We start from the raw sequence: 22,892 nt of genomic DNA on the forward strand, positions 1-22,892 counted from the left end.
TACACCTTGGGATTCTCACGGAGAACATGCAAACCCTTTACAGAGAGATTGCAGCCTAAGCTTTATTTTGCATTCTCTACAGTTTGACGCTGTGATGCTAATGATCTGTTCATCGAGTAACCCTGGAGGAAAAATCAGTTCAACACTCATCAGTGACGTGCCGTGAGCATTATGGTTGGGTAGGCAGGGTGTTGCAAATCAAGACCACCAATGTCAACACCAATGACAATTTCATATGTTTCTGCTGGCAAGTGTTAACCTAACAAAATCAACATCGCAAAACACCATTAAAGAAACAAAAAACAATTATTTTATATAGCCTCCATACTCTCCCAATAAGATACATTTCATGACATGGCAGCACATCCGTTGTTTGTGTTGGAAACACAACAAAAAATCACAACAACAACAACTCAGAACAGCCTCAGTGAGGAGCATCCACAAAGCCAATCCTTCCTTTTGTTCCATTCACTGTAGAAAATACAAACAATTTTCTGATCTTACCTTTGCTGAAGGTCTGGTAGCTCAGGTGTTGGTCTCCCATCTTTTAAAAAGCTGGTGTTTTTCCTCAAAAAAAGTGTCTCTATTGTCTCTAGCGCAGTCATCCTGCCTGTAGTGTTATCCCGCCCACTAGCTAGAGAATGTAGCAGCGGCCACACTCTATCAATTCACTAATGCACTGTGCACTTACGTATAGCATTTAGCATAGCGTGGTTACGTACAAAGGCAGCATAGAGAGCTGCCTTTGTACGTAAATGGTTTTCATCTTGGGGAACAGACTGCGCATGCGCAAAAAGAAAAACACGCTATGGGAACAGAGGCAGAGCAGCAATGTACTTTTGGAAGAGGCTGTGGCCTCCTCCTGCCTTACAGCGGAGTGAGACTGTGCAGCGTCTCTGCCGTACCAGAAAATAGCGATGTTTAGTCATTTAAGCTATGAAAAGCACAAAATACTGACACTTTCAAACTTATAGGTACTGTAGGCTATCGGAAATGGAAAAAAAAATCATTTATAAATATCTTATAATTAAAATAAATAATTAAAATATCAATTCACCCTTGGGTAGGCACTGCCTACCTTGCCTACCTTGACTGCACGTCACTGACATGCATCCATATCCTATCATTCCTGTCACTTTCACTCTGTGTTGATAAACACTTCCATTTTTGAGTGATCATTTCAGTTTCAGTTTGTTCATCATCATTTCATTTGATAACCGCTTTGGGATGTTGCTGTTTTCTCAAACTGGGTCTCACTATGACACACATTGTTCATGATAAGCATGTTCCAAAACTGTCTAATCTGAAGAGCTTGGTCACGTAGTGGAAATTGTTACTGGTGAAGCTCTCTGACCTCAATGGAGGTATTGCTTGCTGCAGGGGCAACAACTTTTTGATGCAACTGACATGGGAGACCCTCATTGCATCCATGATGTGATGACCAGCGTAAAGAGTAGTCAACCATAAAGCAGCGAGACACGAGCTTGAACACGGGTCACTTGGTTTTCCGAGATTCCATCAAGTCAAACACATGATCCAATCAAATCCATAAATGGAAAAGACAGCACATAGATTTACGTGTTTTACATAACAAACCTATCAGCCTACTTTACAAGTTAAGTCAAGTATGAACAAGTGATGAATGAGAATGGGCAACTATATTCTTCCCTAATTGCTCTACAAGTATGTCATTTCTTCAGTGTAATACAGTTCATTCACATATGATCCTGATCTACAGTCCAATCCCATGGTTCTTTAATCCAAAACAAGGTCAGGGGTTGCCTGTTTGCACCTTTCACATCAATGCATGGGTTAAACAAAGGGTAGAGAGGCCCTGTGCACTGCACACAGAAAGTGTGAAGAAGAGTCAGAGCATCTGCATCATAGAAGGACAGCTCCCCCCTCTGGAGATTGGCCAGTATGCCAAGTTTCTTGACTCTCTTTTCCACCGTCAGCTGCTTCTCCTGAGTGTCATGACATGCCAGGTATTGTCCATCTCCATAGTAGATGCACCATGATGTGTCGTTTATGCCCAGGCTGGACAAGCTCAGACATTTACTCTCTTTGTGGTTCATTGATCCAGTGCTGACACCAATCAACCAGAAGGGTTTGTCTTGGACAATCACCTCCCAGTAATGCTGACCATTTGAAAAGCATTCCTGAGCCAGAACACTGTACTGGGACTCATATGGGCGAGACTTCTGTCCCTCACTGGTAGGCTGCTGTCTCCAGTACACCTGTTTGTTATCAGGAGATATTTCTAGCTTTGGATGAGCAGTTTTGGAGTCCAGAGCTGGAGAACAAAGATCTGCAAATAAACAAATAATTTAAATTTGCAAGAGACAGATATTGCATCGTGTGATTCACTTTAAGATTCAGTCATTAACATTTTTACTAACATGACCACATCCGAGGAAAGTGTTGGGAAAGAGCCATGGAGAGATCATCCACCAGCTTCTCAATGGTTCTTAGCTTCTCTGGGTCGCACAGGTCTTTGTTGACATCCTGGATAGGTGCTAAATCTACTGGTTCACTACAACAACAAATCAGTGTTTGAGATGATCATTTGATGACCTTATTATTCCCATATATTGATAGTTAAGGGTTTATGCTCACCATAGATTCTGTGATGTGATTTGCTGTTAAATATAAACATGTCATGTATTACTTTCCAATGAGGATTAAAGATTACTCTTCTTAACTTTCCCCAGTATGACCCAATCATCTACCTCTAGGAATTGTAGATTGTTGGTCTCCTGTAGCAGGGATTTGCTGGAGGCTCTAAATGTGTCAATTTCTTTAATCTGAGCCTCCATGATTTCCCTTTGGGCCTCCAGCCACTCTGTCATGTAAGCTTCCTCTGCGTCTATTATCTGCATCATCAGACGTTCATCACCATCCAACACCACACGGATCCGACTGTACTTGTCTGAGATTTTCTCCTTGAAATCTGATGTGAATTCCTAGGAAAAGGAGCACATTCATAAGGTCACTGTTGTTTCACAACTCAATTTATTCCATGAAATGAAAATGAATGAATTTCATGTTCACCACAGTTTGTGAGTACAGTGACTCAAGGTCCTTGATGACATGTTCAACTTCACTTCTCCTCTGCAGAAGTTGGTTCATCCTTGTTTCCAATAGTATCTAAAGTCAGAAGTTTGGAAAATATTTACACAAATAAACACATTATATATAACAGTGGTAAGCCACCTTTTCAGCCCACGACCCCAACAATAAAGGTGCCAGAGAATGGGGACCGCTATGTACCTGAAGGTGGTTGGACACAGACATGAACATTCAAGAACAGTGATGTGGAGACAGGACCATCTATAAGGGGGCATAAAGGGGAGAGCTTTTTGGGGCACATCCATAAAGTCAGTAAAATTATGGTCCATTGTTCTATGAATCTGTGATAACCACATTTTTTTATTGATCTGAATAATATCCACTGTTATCCAGGAAGTTTTTTTATTATTTGCACCAAAATGTATAGTCATCATCTTAAAGATGTAAGTCCTTGTTTTAATCGGAAATAAAATGGGTTGAAAGTGACCAAAAATGGTGGAAAAAGTGGTGAAATGGAATTTTAAAAACCACAGAAATTGGTTAAAGGTTGCAAATTAGGGTGGCCAAAAACAGACAGAAAAAGTGGTAAAAAGGTTTCAAAGTGTCAATATTAGCATAAAAGAGGCAGAAAAAATTAGGAACAATTAGTTTAAACTGGCCAATACTGGGCATAGCAAATCATGAAGAAAGTGTCTAGAGATACACTAGAGTCCCGGGGGCTATGGCTACGACCAATAACGCGTCAAATTCCAACTTTAAAAATATATATACGACAAAAAGAAACATTTTAGGGTATTTCCTGGGTTAGGATTAGGGTAAGGGATAAAATAAAAGGGTTAGCGGGTAGCTAAAAATAAATATGAGCTAAAATACAACTGACAGAACTTTTAGTCTTGTGGTGCTCCTATCACATGACCTAAACTGACCAATGAGGGGCGCTGCGTATGCATAGAGTGGCAGTCTATGGCAACGTTTATGTATCCATACCCACGGCCAATCGTAAATGTGGTTAAATTGGCAAAAGTAAGCATGAAATATGGTGTAAAAAGGATAAATTTGACACTAATGGATCAACAAATGCAACATTAGGTGGAAAAAGTGGTGGAAAGGGTTAAAATAATTCCGAAAGTTGTCTTGGAAGTGGAAAAAATGTGCAGAAAAGGCATTGAAATTTGATGGAGAAGTCGCAGAAATGGGAGTAATGTAACAAAAATGTATTAAAAGGAGCAAAAATATGGCAATAAATAGTGATGAAACTAGGTTAAAATATGGCAAGTTTGGTTTAGTTACAGAAAACGAGTAAAAATAAGCAAAAATGTTCTTAAAGGCATCTGGAGTCCCCCTCCCAGTGTCTTGAGACCCCAAGGTTGAGAACCCCTGCTATATGATATATGGGAATATAGGGAACGTGAGCTGGGTTTAGACAGGTTAGTTTTACCCTACTGATGATGTGTTGTTGCAATAGCAATCCTGCTGTAAGTAAAACACCTTTTAAATCCTCACCTTGAAGTCTGCACTGGCCTCCTGTAGTTGAGCTGCTTTATGATGTTTGTGTGCGCCAACAAGAACACACAAGCAGCACACAGCCACTTTGTCCTCCAGGCAGAACAACTTGAGTTCATCTCTGTGCTCTCTACACTTCAAAGACAGTGGATCCTCGATGGCATCCACCACAGTGTGCTCCCTCAGAGCAGACCTCAGCTGGTGTAGCTGGGCGTGAGCCTGGCACAGCGAGGCATCACAGGTCAGACACGTCTTCACCGCAACCAGTGGCATCTCTATGCAGTGGTCACAGCGGATGGTTGAGGAGGCAGTAGTTGCATTGCTTTGTTGCTCTGCTCCAGCTCGTCTGTACGTGGTGAAGTCCTTCACTTTGGTCTGAAGGTCAGAGTTTATCTCCAATGTGAGGTCAGAGGGAAGTAATATCTGACACTCTGGACAAAACAGAGGACTCAGACTGGAGTCATCTGGTTCCCACACAGTCCGAATGCAGCTGAGACAGAAGTTGTGGCTGCACTGGAGTGATACAGGCTCTGTGAAGAAATCCTGGCAGATAGGACACTTTAAAGATTCCTCAACAGTCCCCATCATGCTGTTTGTAGCTGTTATTTAAGCTCACAATGTGCTGTGCTCCAGCTCTCAGAGCTCATTAATGTTTTACAGGCTTCTCTTGCCAATCATGTGCCACAGTGTCAGCTTACTCCTGGGCCCAGGGGTTGTTTTGAACAATTGCCTGTCCGTGTCCAGGGAGTCAGGGACCGAAACTATTATACAGTGTATAAGAGCTATAATTTAATCAAACAATATTATATTATATTCACAAAGTTTTAGGGTTTTAAAACATCCATCCAGAGGTGAAACTGAAAATAACAGATTACAAGTATTCATGTTCCTATAATTGAGTTGCTTTTATGTGTACTTGTACTTTTTGGAGTATATTTCTAAATCAGTAATTTTACTTGTATTTAAGTACTTTTTGAAAGAAGTAAAGTAATTAATTACATTCCTACACCCAACCATTACTGAGTTTATATTTGAGATGTTTACTGTATGCGAGGGAACAGTGGAAAGATTTATCACCAAAAACATACGTGTTTGTGTGTGTCTGTGTGTGTGTGTGTGCGTGTGTGTGTGTGTGTGCGTGTGTGTGTGTGTGTGTGTTTTATTTATATTGACAAACAAGGTAATTTGTCCAAACAAATATAGGATCATTTACAATAGATCAGACAGGTATGGTTGTTGTGGCTGCCCTTTACCACATAGATAATCATAATAAATAAAGGGAAAAGGAAAAACATATTTACAAAATAGTAATAATTAAATATAAAGAAAAATAATAATAGTTGGCTATTAATGGTAGAAGGATGAAGTCGATAAATACATTTGTTAATTACATTATGAATTATAATAACTGAAAAATAATAAGTGAAAAAGAAAAGAAAAACAAAAATAACAAAAAGGTAATAATAATAAAGGAATCATGCGTGTGTTCGAAGTGCATGCTGGGAAATATAGCTGGCGGAGTACGCACAAGTCTCCTATGATGCAGGCACGGTAGAATGGGTGGAGCAAGTTCACAGCGGACTTGCTGAGAAGTGGACTTTAAATTGGAACAGGACTTGGGTCGCGCATGATGACATTTCACGAGTCCACGAGCACACAAGTCCGCACAAGCACACAGATTGAGAAACGGCCAGAGAAAAACCTGCTCGCGAGCAGGCTAGTCAATCAGCATAAGTTTCCATGGTGAATAAGCTCCGTAAACCGTTAGCGAGCTTCGTAGTCCAGCACACACTGATTTAATCCCGGAAGTTAGTGCAATAAGAGGTCATCTAGATTTGTAGCATAACCCCTTTTAGATCACTACACCTGTCTTGTGATAGACTTTAATCAGCCAATATTTATCATTATTAATTTATATAGCTACAATACAAAACCTGTAAACGACAAACTATTAGATTCAATTGAAACAAAATTATCTTTTTGGCTCACTAAATATCCAACTTCAACTCTTTTAATTGGGGGGGACTTTATTGTTCCTTTAAACAATGCAATAGATGGATGGCCCCCAAAAGAAAGCTTGACTCTAAATACACGATTGAGGGCATTAATGGACGAATTCAACATTATTGATATTTGGAGAGAGGCGATTCCTGATAAGAAATCAATCACCTGGAGCAACCGTTCAGGCTCTAGCCATTCATCATGTATTGATTTCTGGTTGTAATCAAGAAAAATATCTGATGTTGCTGTTACGGTCAATATCCTTACAACACCACTCACTGATCACAGAGCAATTTATATTCAAGTGCAACTGTCTTACTCTGAAAATATTATTTGTAAGTCTTCATATTGGAAACTAATTAGCTCCCTTTTGGAACATTCTATTGTAAAATCTGGATTAAAAAAAAAAAAAAACCTTTTAAAAAGGTTAATTAGAGAGGTCCTACAGCTTAAATTGGGAGCTCTTCAAATATGAAGTGGGTACATTTTTAAGACAATATGGAGCTAAAATTTCTAAAGTCAAAACTTCAGAAGAAGAAATGTTAATAATGCAAATTACTTCAATATACCAGCAACATCCAGATGAACTCTCGGAGCAGGATGAATTAGAACTTAGAGAAGTAAAATGAGATGAATTCTACTCCCATAAAGCCATGGGTGCATTTGTTAGATCAGGGAAAAGATGGCTTAGGGAGGGAGAGCAGAGATCTGCATATTTCTTTCATTTAGAAAAATGTCACTCAAAAACCAACTTAGTCCTTCAGCTCAACATAAATGGTGCCGTTATTGATCATGATAAATTAAACTCACAATTCTGCTACAAATTTATATAAATCTCATTACAATGAAGAGGTTGCTAATACATTCATTGACTCCGTTAAAAACATTGAAAATTCCAATAGGCATTATTGTGATAAACTGTTTACAGAGGAAAAAAATGTTAAATCCATTATCCTCCTTTGGTACCTTTTTTACTACAAGTTTTCTTAGAAAGCATTGAAAAAGGTTTTCATCTACCAAGTCTTACCCAAGGCGTAATGACTGTGATTCCCAAACCTAACAAAGATTCACTATTTATTGATAAATGGTCACCAATATGTTTAATGAATAAAGACTACAGAATGATGGCTCTTGTACTTCCAAGAAAAATGAAAGATGTTTTAGATACAGTCATTATTGAGACACAGTCTGGCTTTATGAAAAACTGACACATATCTAATAATATCAGACTTGTGCTAGATAGATATTCTAGACTACTCTGAACTGGTTTTAGATGAATCTGTTATCCTTTTCCTCGACTTTTATAAAGCCTTCGACTCGATCGAAGGCATGAATTTATTTTACTATTGCTTAAAAAAATTGGCTTTGGTGATGTGTTCTGTAGTACCATAAAGGCTCTTTACACAAATGCAAACTGCTCCCTAAGAATGAAAACTGGCACAACATCCAGATTCAGTCTTATTTCTAAAAAAAAAAATGCTAACCAGGTGCTTATTGCTCTGCAAATCATTGATGACTTATCCAAGGCTTCTGGATTAACTCTGAATTTAAACAAATGCAAATTGCTACCAATAGAAGATTGTAAGGATTTAAGTGTCTGTAGTAGAAGAAGTTACTTACTTAGGTTTAGTCATTTGTAAAGACCCAAAACATCGAACCTCAATAAATTTTACCCCAATGATCAAGAAAACACAAATTGAATCAGTGGTTGCAAAGAGATTTAACTCTTAGAGGGAGAGTTTTACTTTCTAAAGCAGAAGGTCTTTCCCGGTTGACTTACACTGATCTCTCCCTTCAAGTAGATAATAAAACTTGTAAGGATATTAACCAAATGCTATTTAAATTTCTATGGCAGAATCAAACACACTATAACAGGAAGAGTGTGAAAATGGAGGGCTTAATGTCTTAGACTTCACCACGCTAAACAATACCTTTCAAATTAATTGGGCCAAACATTTTCTTAAAAATCCTGTCTCAATATGGAACTTAATTTGTCATTATAAAGTGAAAGAGGTTTTGTATAAAATCATCCATAAATATTGTCCTGCTAATCATTTTATGACAAAATTCAAAAGGGATATTGATGTGAACTGTTCTTTTTGAGGAGATCATCCAGAAACAGTACAACACCTCTTTTGGACATGTTCTGACTCATAGAATTTCTGGAAGGACTTCTGCAGTTTCAGGATTGGAAATCTATACAAGGACTTTATCATGAAATGGGAAAACGCTTTTTGTTTCTTAAGAAAGCAAAGGAATGAATAGACATGTATTTTATTAATGTACTCAGCTTTTTTGTCCAAATGTTATCTTCATAAATGCAAATACTACAAGCAGAAACCTAATCATACACATTTTTATAGTGATACTTTCTCTTATATGAAGATTTTGGAGGGCTCTGATAACTAAAATGCTTTGAAAACTCAATATGTACTATTTATGTCCTGTTTATTTCTTACACTGTTTTGGCATTGTTACTAGAGTTAGCTTTTTTTGTTTAAATCTCATCGTACGTGTACAGTGACAATAAAGGCATTTTATTCTATTATATTCTTAACCTGGCTTCATAATTTTTTCACTTTAATTTATATTTGGAAATTCTCATTTTCTTTAATTGAGCGATATCTTTTTTTTTCCCGAACACACAACCCAATCCATGAGGCAAGATATCTAACTAAATTTCAAAGCGTTCCTTAATATTGGAATGGATTATTCATGGTTACAAAAAAAATATGAAAGACTTGTTCATTTACTTACACCTTTACTTACCTCTACTATTGCTTTAAACCATTACAAAAACATAACTTTGTCAAAAGTTTTTTTTTTTTTTTTTTCATTTATACCAAAGCAAACAAATATGAATACAACTTTACAGGCAGCAAATTATCTTTTCTGAAATGTGAAAAAGTAAAAACAAGTTGGGGTTCATTACCCCAACTACAGCCGGGTGTTGGGGTAAGCGGAAAAAGTGCAATTTCTAACAAAAATATTCCTAAGGCTTATTGGCTTATTACAACTTTATACAACAAACTTTCATCCACCATTTGCTGACTATGTTTCACAGAGTATAAAAATAAGAGGCTTGACGTCAAAAAGTAGCTGCCACATGTCCAAAGGAAAACCTTGTCAAGAGTTGTATCTTTTTCATTACTGAACATTGTGCTAAACATTCAAAACTTATGAAGACATAAGAGCAAGATCACATGTTCTTTGGTCTGAAAATTAAAGTGTACCGTCCTGGTGCCACAGTTCACCCAACAAGAAAATAACATTAAAAAAAAAAACTAACATGGTAGACTGTAGCTTTATGGAAGTTTATGACAGAATATAAGGATCAGACAACAATAATTGGTTTGCTATTGATTTAGTAGAGCCTAATTTTTAAAATGGCTTAAAATTTGTAAAAGAATTTGTATTTAAACATAATTTGAAGAGTTAAAAGGTTTAAAAACAATCATATAGCACATGGCTGTCTAATGTCTTTTCCAAATGAGTTTGATAAACATTGCTTTACCATGAGTTCAAGTGATAAATAGATTGTGTATCTTATGCTGCATTATTTTAAAACAATGAAACATTTGTTCTTGGAACAGGTGGTTGAATTTGTAAACATGTATCATGTAAACCATCAAAAAAAAAAAAAATCTATACCCATCTAAAATTCAAAGAAAGCCAGTCATGATCAGGCAATGTCAGAGAGAAAACCAAACCCATCCCTTAAAACCTTGTCAGTCCACCATGAAATGATAGTACAGCAAAAAATATTTAGAATGTAATGTCTGCTAATATAAGCAGTGAATTAAACCTAAAATGCATTTTGAATACATGGATAGAAGACCTCAAAATGTGGTTTAAAAAAATAAATACAAATTAAAAACAAAAAAGTAATCAAAGATTACGGGAAAAACAAAAAAACAAGTTTTGTTTAGTAAGCATACAGAATGCAGACTCAGCAAATGTCTGAGACCAAACTGGTAACAGAACCAAACAATGAGGAAAAACTGGCTGTATCTTCACAGTTATTACACATTTCCAGCTTTATGAAAAATAATACTAAGAATGAGCCAAAAATATATAAAAACAGACACATGTTCATATATATGTAAATATATATATATATAAAAAAGACATTTAGTGCTTTGTCGACCGAGTACTTTACTTTTAAAGGTGTGTGTAACTGGAAGTCTGTTCACAAGTGCTCTCTATCTGCAAACTTGACAGAGTCTCGTCAGCCGAAATGTCATTATTTGCGTCCCTGAGGCACGTCTCCTCGTCTACTCCAGAAATCCCAGCATCCTCCGGTTCACTGCCGTCGTCCACGCCCTCCCCGCTACAGTCTGATTCTTCGCTCTCACTGCCACAGGAACTGGACGTCTCATCCTCTGAGTCGGAGAACACCTCAGCCCCATGGAAGACGTAGTGATTTGGTGCTTGAAACAAATACTGCCCAGCTGTGGAAAATTAATGTATGGTGAGAAATATTGTTTAACTCTTCCTTGTATGTAAATAAGATTATTTATTTGCATGATTTAGTTATTAGTAGTGACGGCCCAAAAATCCAGCCACCAAAAATTTCCGACTGAAAACCGAAAACGCAACTTTTGGGCCATTTTTGGTGAAAAAAAAAAAAGCTTACCAAAACAGGATGTTGTGATGGCGCGAGAAAACTCCACAATCAGCGCGAGTTTGTCTGAGAATGGGCACACATGTCCCGGGACTCACAGAGTGGCTGTATTTCAATACATTTGAGCACTAAAGCCTTTTCTAAGCAGAGAAAACAGGTCACGTAAGCGTGTGTCACGTTGACACTGTAGTTACATGTAGTCCTCAGTCAACATGGCAGCATGAATGTGGTTTCAGTCTGTTAGCACACGATTCACAGAGATCCTTTTTACTACATCACATGGACACGATCACTTGGTCCACGTTTTAAAGATCGTGACTTGGAAAAATGAGTCAGTTCTAGGTCTGTAGATTGTTATTATGTATGAGTAAGGACAAGTCAAACATGTTGCATTGTTGGAATGCCAGTTCTAAATACATATTTTAATATTTTTAATGTATTTATTCTTTGATGCATTAATATTATATAAATTGCAATGTTTTAATTTTAGTGAGGTTAGTACACATTCAGAAATGGGAATAATAATTTGCATAATCATTTATTTCTGTTTCAGTTTTCGGCCTTGTTTTTTTCATTTTTGATTAGGATAAGATGGAGATAATAAAAACACTTGGAGAACCCATGCTTACATTCAAGGCGTTTGCTGATTGGACTTCTGTTTATCCGATTCATCCAACATCGTCTGCGAACTTCGAGGTTGGAGTGTTGGCTTTTCTGTTCCCCGGTCTCCTCACTTGGTGTGGCCTCTGCTGGTAGAGCTGGAGATCTAGCCGTCTCTTCTTTTGGACAAGGCTCTACAGGTGTCACATCATCTGCAGCAATATCTGGGACATTCAGACTTTCCGACTCATCTGAAAGCTTTGCTACAGATTCTGTGTCATTCTTCTGCTCCTCTTGAGACATGTCGCTAAAATCAGCCAAGGCCTCAGTTGGTGGCGGTTGATGTATCCGAGGTGGTTTCTCTGTGAGCTCAGTGAGTCTTGCGGTGTTAAAGCAGAGCTGCTCAAAGTCTCCTCCCAATCGATGGCAGAGCTCTTTAATGATGACATCACAGTCCCCAAGTAGCTCCACATCAAAATTGAGATGAGGCAGTTGTTCTCTATTGATCAACACCTGAGGCACATCATGAGGAATAGAGCCTGGACAAGAGGAACGAGCTGTAGATGTAACAACACAACACACAGACATATGTTGATGTGAATAAGACATACTTGGTATGAGGGCGACTGGTCGGACTTTAAGTGAAGAGCCAATGACAATCAAAAGGTCCACTTCATCCTTATCCTGTTTCATGGCTCGATGAAACATTTCTGGAAGATTTTCTCCAAAAAATACAATATCAGGTTTCATAATGGCCAGGGGTATATCAGGGCAACGTGGGCAGCAAGGGACCACCTGGAGGAGGATATAAGATAAGAATGAATATCAATAAAACCACAATACAGGTCACTAGGGATGTAATGATTCACTCAACTCCCGATACGATTCGATTCACGATACTGGGTTCACGACACGATTCTCTCACGATTTATTTTACAAAATGGGACTAGACAAAAAAATTTATTGGGAAAAAAACTAGAAAATATTGTACTATTTTCATTTTATTTTTCATTGTCAAAAGAATTCCTTGATAAACAATTCAAAACAATGCAATTTAACTAAAAAATAAATCTTGAATGAAATAAATAAAGGAATAATACAAATGAAAATGAAGCCTATTAATTTAAATTCTGGTTCTATAATAAACAATGCAAAACTGCATAATAGTTCTTTTTCTTTTAAAAGTGCAACTGAAAATGTATTTTGTGCCTTAACAATTGGACTTTAAAAAAAAAAACCGTGATTACACTGATTTACGTCATATTTGTTTGGACCAGCAGAGGGAGCTGGTAACACAGTGGTCGGTTGACATGCAGATATCTTGCAGTGAAGAAGAGAAGCTATGCTAGCAGACAGAACTAATAGAAAAACGTGACTTTTATAGATATTCAAGTAATATTACAGATATTCTTTCGGTGCTAAAGGGGTAATGAATCATTTATTAACATATTTAAGAGTAGAAGGCGGCCAGAAAGAAAGTAGTAGCGGACTCCGCCCGCCGCCTACACCCTCTGCTGGTTAAAAAAAGTACTGCGATTCAATTTTCAGAAAATCGCTATCAACCGTGATACCTATGAATCGATTTTTAACTGCCTTACGATTAATCGTTACATCCCTACAGGTCACAATAGAGAATATATATATATATACACACATATGAAATTAGTGGTACACGCACAAACCATTTTTGGAAAATTTCAAATTATATCTTAAAAACTCCTAAAATAACATAAGTGGGAAAACTGTTGCAACCACATTAATAGGCCTTTGCAAAAGCTGCATTATCAGTGTTATTACAGATTGGATGAAGAGGTATTAAGTTGCAGTAATGTGAGGTGAGAGGTGGCTGCTGAAGGGGTGACTGAGGGAGTCGGACCATCACCCAGTGACACCTTTACAATTCTAATCCCAAAGCCATTCGTACATGACAGTATCAGGCTTCCCTCAAATAAAGTATTTTAAAACATTAAGACGTCTACAATGTTTTGAAATTCATGCCTAATGAACTGAAAACCTCCAAAAGCCACATTGCATCACTTTTTTGTAAGCTGTTAAGATTTGTCACAAGCAAATTCTACATGAAAACTTCTACTGATCATCTCTGCTCAGCATTTTCACAATTAATGACTTACAGCATTTTGTTGTACTTTTTTATTGACACAGTTATAGATGTTATAGAGCTGTATCAGTCTACAGAGGGCTTGATCATATCTACCTAGTTTTGAAATGTAGTATTAACTATTAAGTATTACTGGCTTAAGCCTCCTTGATTTCCACGGGTTAGGGGCTGCTCTATGTTACGCAATAGCGGCTCTTGTACACACTTCGGTGGCAGACATTATACTTTCTGCACAACCAACTCCCTTTTAATGTCCCACCCTAACTCCCTCCTCCTTGATATCCTCCCCCCACTAGGCTCTCTATTCACGATTCCTTCTAATAAGGTTTATTTAGCAAACATAAAAACACACATTTAAGGTGCAAGGAGGGAGCAAAGCCCAATATGTTAAATTGGAGATGTGTTGTATGGGCAAAGGGTAAATACAAAAAATAGTTATTGTCATTACTGTGTCTTGTACGGTATGATTGTATATTTGAAGTAAAAGTAAAAAAAAACCTTTGAAAAATGACAGAAACATCTTGCTTACTATAAATAAACTTGTGTATGAATAAACACGTCTGATAGATGTTTAACTTGTGAATTGGTAGAATCGCATAACTGGTAAAAAAAAAAAAGTGGAGCTGACGGAGCAAAGTTGTTTGAATGTGAAATTAATCTTTAAAATATTTTCTGAATAATACATAATTTATTAAGATGGGTGGGGTATGAGGCTGCCCAGACCATATTGCAATAATTTAGATAAGGAAATAAAAAGCTGTAGTATAAAGTTAAATAAGCAGAGGAATGAATTAAAGGGCAAACTTTTAGCTTAACCTCCCTTAGGGAAGGCTGGTGCTGCTCACAACAAAGCTGCCACAGTGTTAATCTTGGATAGCATATACGGAGGTAAGGTGTATATATATATATATATATATATATATATATATATATATATATATATATATATATATTAGGTATTAGGTGCAAACTGAAGTTAAATATAGTTCCATGAAGTATTAGAGATCAGATCACTTAAATTCTTTGAGGTCAATTGTCTACATGGAATTTATTTGTCGGAGTGTTCCGTTACAGTCGTTTGTGGTGCAGAACCCACACTTTTGCCAAAGCATCCAGTTAGGCAACAATATATTATCAGGGTATTTGATTCATTGTTAGCATTAGTAACTGAGCATTACAATATTGAACTTGTTAATACCTAAACCCGTAATGCAAACAGGATGTTCTGGATGAGTAGTGAATCCATACCTGGTTAAAGATGTCTTCTCTTATTGCCTCACAATCCACTTTGTGTTTGCAGACGAGACAGGAAGATGTGGCAAACGACCCTGAAAATAAAGTAAAAAGGAAGACCTTTAAATCCAGGTTACATCCAAATGTGTATGTACTTACTGGTCATTTTACTCACCGTGGCATTGGATTATTCGCTGAACTCCAGCCACTTGTTCTAATGTGTCGATATTTTGTGTGTAATTGCGCAGCAGCTTCCCCTGCTTATCCAGCATAGATATAAATTTGTGGCAAGGAGATGGTTGGAACTGCCCAGGGTAGATCTCCTGTTTTAAAGAAGGGAAAAGGAAAAAAGAAAGTATACTTTGAAACCTCACGCTTGCATTGAATGTAGACATTGACTATCCATTCCATGCAGCCTCTTCCCAAATACTTTTGAATTATTTTAAAAATAATATCAAAGCTCAATTTTTGTTTCCTGCTTCAGCTTTTGCTTAAACAAAAGACATGGAAAAACGGTTTAATTCTCAATGTAAATACAATGTAAGTATATAGTGGTTAAAAAGGGTGTAAAATAAAATCAATTCGGCGAAATATCTAAATATTTCATTGCACTATTATCATGTTGATCCAAAAAATGTCCAAATCGATTTTTTAATCACGTTTCGAACAACAACAAAAAACCTCTTAATTGTGCTAACATATACATAGGATATAAATGCCCATTCATTAGGTGTCATTGAACAACATCAGTTTGTATTTCCTATCATTTTGTACTTGTAACGTGGAAATTTGTAATTATTGATATTGTGACATGTTGAAATGTGCCCTCAATTATTAAATAATTTATTATAGGCTACCTTGATGTTTATTTGATTTAATGAATGATTGATTGTCACCAGGCTGTCAGATGTTGATTGTGGGTGTGTGTAATAAAAACTAGGCACTTGCAGGTGATTCATGTTTGTCTGTGATGGTAACCTGAAACGTAACAGAGCGTCTCCTGTTCGTTTATTTCCACCGTCAGATTTCAGTGCTTATTGTCTTTACGAGGCTTTTACACTGCAAGACTGCTGTACAGCTTTCATCTGCTAACACGATATATCGATATATCATATTGTTTAGTATCAGGACATATCGTATTGTGACATGCAAATCATGAATTGTATCTTCAGATTTATGGCATTACACACCCCCTAGTGGTTAGTAAGGACAAATAGATCACTGCAACGCTCATGCAACTCTAAATGATGTTTAGCTCCACAGCGTGAAAAAAGACGTTGGATGACCTAACTAACAATTAACAATAACATTTCAGCGACTACTTCTGTTATTGATTTTTGTCCACGACATCGGCTAATTGTTGAACCATTGTTTGCTATATGATTGAAATGGTACAATACTAATATTGTGCAACATGTAAACAGAAATGCCTTTAGGAACCTAGAAAATCTCATGCAGCTGCATCTGAAAGCATTAAATGATCCACTTCCCTGCCGTCATTTGCAGAACATTTAAAAATCATATGCAGACTATGTATAATAGGAAACACGCCCACAACAAACCTTTGCAAACTTGAAGAAGGGTCTTGGGTCTCGTCTGAAGTATTCAATGTCAAACATGGATTGAGGATCCGGAAGATCTGGAAAATCCACAGCAAGTCGGGCATATATTCCATCTCTCGAGCGAAAATCTGGTATTCCACAAGAAACAGACACCTGCAAAAGAATTAAGGGAATAAATCAAGTGTTTAGTGATTGAATAAGATCTGCACAAAAGAATAACTACGCTAGGAGTGTGATGATATCTCGATACGGCGATATATCGCAATATTTTGTCAGTTATTTGAAGGAACCAATATATTGTTTACTGGAATATTGCACTATAATGGTATCACTGCTAAGAAAGACTTTTTTTGTTTACAGAAAGCACTATTGGAGATACTTTTTTCATTTACATTGGTATGTTGACACTTATTTACAAAAATGTTACACTCAGATAGTGTCACTGTTCATAGGACACTTTTTTAATTTATTGTCTTTTAGAGTTATGAAATAAAAAAATTGTATTTTTTCACTTAATCTTTTTGTTCTTGTGTCATAGATTATCATAGATTGATTTCTGACCAATATATCGATAATCGCAGTATCGTCATATTGTAAGATAATCGTTATCGTGAGCTCTGTATTGTATCGTGAGGTACCCAGAGGTTCCCACCCCTACACTATACCACAAGTGAATGTAATATAAAAGACCATGCATACCCCAGCGCCAGTCAGCACCAAGATCCTTTTACTTTCATGAAGTAGTCTGACTACATCCTCCAAGGTGTTTATGTCCTTTCGCTTCTTTCTCTTAGGTGGTTCAGAGATGTTGATGATAATCTGCCATAGTGTCATATCATCTAAATCTGGTGGGAGCACTGTCTCAGGCAGCAAATCTCTCAAAATGGCCCTTGGATCAGTCTCCCTGATGTGTTGCTGGATGAAACTATAGGAACCTGAAGGAAGTAACACTGGATTACAAATGAATCGTACAGATTTCCATAAATGAAGAGGTTGTTCTTTGTGATGTGAGGCGTAACAAAAGCTAATGTGGATGTCTTTGTTACCAGTTTGAGGTTGAGGGGTCCAGTCGCTGGAGCTTGCATGGGAGGATCTGTCATCTTCTTCTGTGATGTGTTCTGGTGTAATAGCCAGACCATTGGAGGGAAGCCCATCCAGTCCATCAAAACCTAGGACATTACAAATACATTTACAATGAGACAAGAGATATACACAGTGCAACAGTTTTAATGAACAGTTGTGCAAAGTTAATCAAAATCGCTTTCCTGCAGCAATGCTATCAACAAACTTTATAATAGCGCTATCAGAGAAACTAATGCACTTTTCTGTAAAGTAAACACGCTGGAAGTTGAAGTTTATGATATTTGGTATGCACAATCACAACAGTATCATTACAACCTGGTAACCACTTAATTTTTATACTCTCTCTATCGAGGCAGCCAACACAGTGGTGTCATAGATCACTTGGTGATAACATTTCCTGAAGGTCAACTTCCGACCGGTTGCTAATTAAGATGAAGATAATCGAAGTTAGCACAAATTAAAATCTTTTAATGTTTTTTTTTATTTTCATATTTTGCATTACATGTTGCGGCAGCTAATAAAGGACTTAAAGAAGCTAACATTGCAAACTCAGAACCACAACTACTAACGCCACTAACCGCGGACGGCAACTAGATACAACGTTTACATGTTGACTCGCAACACTTGTTGGCGGCGCGGAGCAAATGTTTAAGGCAACCCGTGTGTAAGTAAAACCCGTCTACTATCGTACCTGGACTATCCTCTGGTTCACCGCGGGCTGGACTGTCTCCCAGCTTTCCGAGCGCTCGACGCGGCTCAGAAACAAACATTCCCATTCCATTGTTGTCCCCTGACACCGCTGCTGGGGCCCGGTCACCCGCCATCGCCGGCTTCGCTTCCCTCGCCGCTTGCTGCGTACAATTCACCGGTGCTTCCCAGCTCTCCGTGGCCGCAGAAATGCATGGGAACTGCTCTATGTTGGCAGCTTTAAGTCCGTAGTTGGTTACTGGACTAATTTTTGCCCTTTTTGAAGCAGGTTCGGCCATGTCGGAGGCCCCAGTAAAGGCCATTCCGAGACTGTTCTGTTCGTCCGCCATCTTCAGCCGCGGAGCAGCGCCTCCTTCCTCCGACAGCTGGCTCATTAGCATACGGCACGTGACGAAGTCCTCCCCTCCAATGGCGGGTATTACGCTAGTGACGTCATACTCGAACAAACCGTGCCGTCAGGCGGATTCTCTGATAACCTCTTTAAACTAGACTAATCTACATTATTATTATTTTTATTTCCTTTATACAATGCCTTTTTATTTTATTTTTTTCAATTTCTATGTTGCTGTTGTTTATAATGTTCTATGCACTTGTTTTTTTTTTTTTTTTACTGAGAAGCGTGAATGTACTGTGCATAACATTCAATTAAAAAAAAACTAAAATAAATTAATAAATAACCCAAGCGGAAGTGAAGACATTTTGGCAAAATGTTTAATTTATAAATGTAAATGTCTAAAAACGGTGCCATGTTTGTCACACACTTTTTTAATGAGTCAAAAATATCTTAAAACTGTGTCAAGTTTGTGCAATCCAAACCTGCTGACAAGATTTCTCAAATTATTGGACTTATGTATCATTTGAGTGACCTCTGATTTATTCTGGTTTTTAGTTGTATTTTTTGATTTGGTTCTTTAGTGTCAAAGTTGTATATTGTGTTTTAATCAGAATCAGAAATCAGAATCAGAATTGTTTTAATGGCCAAGTACAGTTTTTAGGACAATACAAGGAATTTGTCTTGGTAGTTGGTGCACAAAACAAAAAACAAAGAAAAACGAAGAACAAAGAAACAACCCAGCAACAATAATAATAATAATAATGATAAATATAAAGGATGAGGGATAAATAAAGGATAGATAGAAAATAAAGGACAAATAGGATAAATATATATATATATATATATATATATATATATATATATATATATATATATATATATATATATATATATATAGTGCAGCAGATAATCAGTCTTTGTATATTTTGTTAATGTGAATTAAAAAAAAAAAAAGATGCATTCTCTGACAGACTGCTGCTTTTAAATACCCATTATGAAGCCAGGTCACTGTTCTCCAGTTTGAACATGTTTCTACGGAGCCCTGGAGGTGACATGGATGTTTTGTTTGTTTGTTTTTTTGTCCTCTTCTCCACCTTCCTTCCAAGTTGTTGGACCGTGTCCACAATGTTGTCTATCTTCTGTGCGCACAGCAGTGCAATCTTCTTGAGTGGGTTCATCACCTGCTCTCTTGTGTTTTCATTTTCCATTTCTTTCGGGCCTTATACCCTCTGACTCCACCGCCTGCTATATCTGTTACGTTCACTGGATCTTTCTTTGAGAACATTGTTTTCTTTCTCTAGAACAGCCACTTTCTTTTCCAACTCCTTCAGTTTACTTTTGCATTCTCATACCTCTGCTGCGTTGAACTCAAGCGTCGTAGCCAGGCTGCCAATCATCGTACTGTTAGCTTTAAGAAAGTGTCTATTCGTATGGTTGCCGTACGAACGACCCCCGGTGCTATTAGTATGGTTACCGAAGTACACGTACGTAGGGTTAGGTTAAAACCCTTTATCGCAACAATTTTTAGGGTTAGGGTTAGGTTTAGTCTTAGTCACGTGACCTAAACTGGCCAATGTCTGACCAATCACATGACCTAGACTGGCCAATGAGGGGCGCTGCGTACGAATAGAATGTCTGTATATTGATACGGCAACAGTACGGATAGCCACTGCCGAGCTTTAATCTGCGAATCTACGTCCTCCAGCCTTTTTCTTTTCTGTTAAATCTTGAGCCCAGGGTGTAAATGACCATTAATGTGGTGTCACGGCAAATTTGCGGTTGACCTCATTTGGAGACATGATTTATTGCTCTGGTTGAGTGATGGAGTCCAGGCGAGGCATTGATGATTTTATAAAAAGGTTTATTATAAAACTAAGTAAAAAAGAGTACAAAGATGGACAAAATTAGTGACCGCCCGGGCGGACGTCCGATGATCGAGTGGCACACAGTTCTAACTCATCACGTATATTCCCCCTCAGTCCCCCTCCCCCCTCCCCCCAGGAGATAAAGAGGACAGGGTGGAGGTGATAGGAGAGGGTGAACAGAGACAGTTTCTTCTTTGGGTCAAAAAAACCAGTTCTCTGGTATCTCCTGATTGTCGTGAGTGCTAGAGGTGTGTGCGTGTATGGTGTTTGTGTGTATGAATGGATGTGTATTGGGTGTGTATGTGTGACTATGTGAGTGTGTGTAGGCATGTGACTGTGTGATGCCTCCGTGTCTGAGGGATAAGATGTGTTTTGGGAAGCTGACCTCGAGAAGAGAGCAGAAAACATGAGACAGCAGAAATGAAAAATCTCAACTTAAAGCCTTAAAAAGAATAAGGTCTATGAGTAAATATGTTAATAAACATAACTACCAATTTTGGCCCTGACAGTGGTCTCTAATGAAGACTCTTTGTATGGTTTCCTCCATTTACGTATCTGGAAGCCTTTTGTTGGCATCATGCTGTTGGTTATCACAAGATCATAAAATGGTGAAGAGTGGAAGGCCAAACCCCCACCCTCTGGACTCTGAACACTGGTAAACATCATAAAAGTAGTCGGAGTCAGATAGTCCGATATGTTTCATTGCATCCAGAGCAGTTTGCTGTGAAGGAAGCAGGGAACCTCGACCAAGCTTGTATAGCTTTAGATGCATCAGGGTTATTGATTACACTAATACATCTGTATAGTTATCTGTTTGAGGTGATGAAAGAAAGAAATTGAGTTACAGGCCATTGGACACACCAGCATTAATAGTTTATAGCTGACACTAGTTTATTTGGAGACAATGTTTTTGGAGTTCGAAGTCATCTTTATCCTTTTTCTTTGGATCCATTTCCTGTTTAGCTTGTTTCCATTGTAACCTAACCCTATATAGGAATTAGTTCTTCATTAAAACTTTTGAGTAATTTAAAGCTGTGGTATGTAGAATCGTGAGGCGCTCCCCCCTCCCTCCATAAAACTTTGCAACTGTTTTCTCCACAGAAGTTAGTAACAAATGTAAGAACTTTATCTTGTGCTATTAGAGAGTTTTTTTTGCTGTTTTAGAGACAATGAAAGCACATATCACTCGTTGCTGTGAGGACAGTAACAGGGTCAGAGCCACAGCTGCTCATACAAGCAACCAAGCTGCAGCCGATCTCAGCTACTCAGAGTATCACACTCCGGCCACATTGCAGATTCATTTAGTCTGTTCTTTCCACCTTAGATCATTTTCAATAAGCTATTTATTCCGTCTGTTCTCACTCTCTCTCTCTGAAAGCAGATCGCTCGCAATTTGCTGCACACACCGACTACGCGGAGTCAGTCTCTCCTGAACACGTTTGTGCCTTTATTCTGTTGCTTCTGCACCTCAGTCTTCCTCAGACTTCAGCTGGAATATGATGCCATGGGACCGTCCCTACTCTCAGATCCAGAATGTGCACCAACTATTGACGAGCAGCTCTAGCAGCCAATAGTAATACTGAAAACAGCTCATGGGATTGCCCTGTTGGTAGAAAGATCTCAGATTGGCTGAAGTCCGGCGTCATGCTCCTGTATTTCTAAAGCTCATTTACAGGGCCAGGAGAAGAAGAAGAGATTCGCTGTTCACTCAGAACACTTTGGATTACAATATACAATACAATGTAATAAGATGATTTTGGTCCAAACAAAAAAAAAAAAAAAAACTTACAGACTGCAGCTTTAAGTGAAAGCCCTCAACCATGCACAAACCTCTCAGTCCGTCATGTTCCCAGCTTCTGACCTCTACTCTTTATTCAGGAATGATGTGGCTAATGAAACTTAACAGCTGTTCAATGGACTGCATTAAAAAAAAAACGTGTATTATTCTTTGTGTTGTCGAGATTTGTTTAATTTTCGTGTCTTTGCATTTGTATTGTGTAATATGTCTGTGTTCTTCAATTGGGGAGTGTGCTAATCCTGTGTGGTGTTTGCCTGGCTAGAGAAAAAAGAAGAAGAAGAAAAAATATGAGTCGTGTGTTTCTTATTACACGTCATTTGTTTCACCTCCTATTAGATAAACCTCCAATGAGTAACGAGTAGTGAGTTACGCCCCCTTACTGCGGTCCACGGG

At 37.9% G+C, this 22,892-nt stretch overlaps 2 protein-coding genes across 3 annotated transcripts; both read right to left on the minus strand.

The window, feature by feature from the left end:
- Positions 1 to 1,715: 1,715 nt before the first annotated feature.
- On the minus strand, positions 1,716 to 5,157 carry LOC114476963 (E3 ubiquitin/ISG15 ligase TRIM25). The gene is made up of 6 exons (XM_028468983.1): positions 4,573 to 5,157; positions 3,052 to 3,147; positions 2,730 to 2,963; positions 2,617 to 2,639; positions 2,400 to 2,533; positions 1,716 to 2,308 (listed from the first exon to the last, which is right to left on the minus strand). The coding sequence occupies exons 1-6, from the start codon at positions 5,155 to 5,157 to the stop codon at positions 1,716 to 1,718; spliced, it is 1,665 nt and encodes a 554-aa protein (XP_028324784.1).
- A 4,232-nt stretch (positions 5,158 to 9,389) lies between these two features.
- Positions 9,390 to 18,872, minus strand: sirt1 (sirtuin 1). Of its 2 annotated transcripts, XM_028467927.1 has the most exons (9): positions 18,486 to 18,872; positions 17,758 to 17,880; positions 17,411 to 17,646; positions 16,712 to 16,864; positions 15,325 to 15,472; positions 15,165 to 15,244; positions 12,409 to 12,592; positions 11,827 to 12,336; positions 9,390 to 11,024 (listed from the first exon to the last, which is right to left on the minus strand). In XM_028467927.1, the coding sequence occupies exons 1-9, from the start codon at positions 18,829 to 18,831 to the stop codon at positions 10,735 to 10,737; spliced, it is 2,070 nt and encodes a 689-aa protein (XP_028323728.1). In that variant the 5' UTR covers positions 18,832 to 18,872; the 3' UTR covers positions 9,390 to 10,734. The 2 variants fall into 2 exon arrangements, with proteins under 2 accessions (XP_028323728.1, XP_028323727.1); XM_028467926.1 differs by having other exon boundaries at positions 11,827 to 12,592.
- Positions 18,873 to 22,892: the final 4,020 nt, after the last annotated feature.

The sequence above is a fragment of the Gouania willdenowi genome, chromosome 15 (assembly GCF_900634775.1).
Source record: "Gouania willdenowi chromosome 15, fGouWil2.1, whole genome shotgun sequence".
NCBI classification, from domain to species: domain Eukaryota; kingdom Metazoa; phylum Chordata; class Actinopteri; order Blenniiformes; family Gobiesocidae; genus Gouania; species Gouania willdenowi.

Bases quoted from the DNA above. Each gene is read 5' to 3' on its own strand.
- sirt1 (XM_028467926.1), bottom strand. From the start codon at position 18,831: ATGGCGGACGAACAGAACAGTCTCGGAATGGCCTTTACTGGGGCCTCC. The intron at 16,865-17,410 runs GTATGCATGGTC...ATTCTTTTGCAG, and splicing joins TGGTGCTGACTGGCGCTGGG to GTGTCTGTTTCTTGTGGAAT. The intron at 15,473-16,711 runs GTTTGTTGTGGG...TCTTTAAAACAG, and splicing joins CCTTCTTCAAGTTTGCAAAG to GAGATCTACCCTGGGCAGTT.
- LOC114476963 (XM_028468983.1), bottom strand. From the start codon at position 5,157: ATGGGGACTGTTGAGGAATCTTTAAAGTGTCCTATCTGCCAGGATTTC. The intron at 2,534-2,616 runs GTGAGCATAAAC...TTGTTGTTGTAG, and splicing joins ATCACATCACAGAATCTATG to TGAACCAGTAGATTTAGCAC. The intron at 2,309-2,399 runs GTTAGTAAAAAT...GTTTATTTGCAG, and splicing joins CTTTCCTCGGATGTGGTCAT to ATCTTTGTTCTCCAGCTCTG.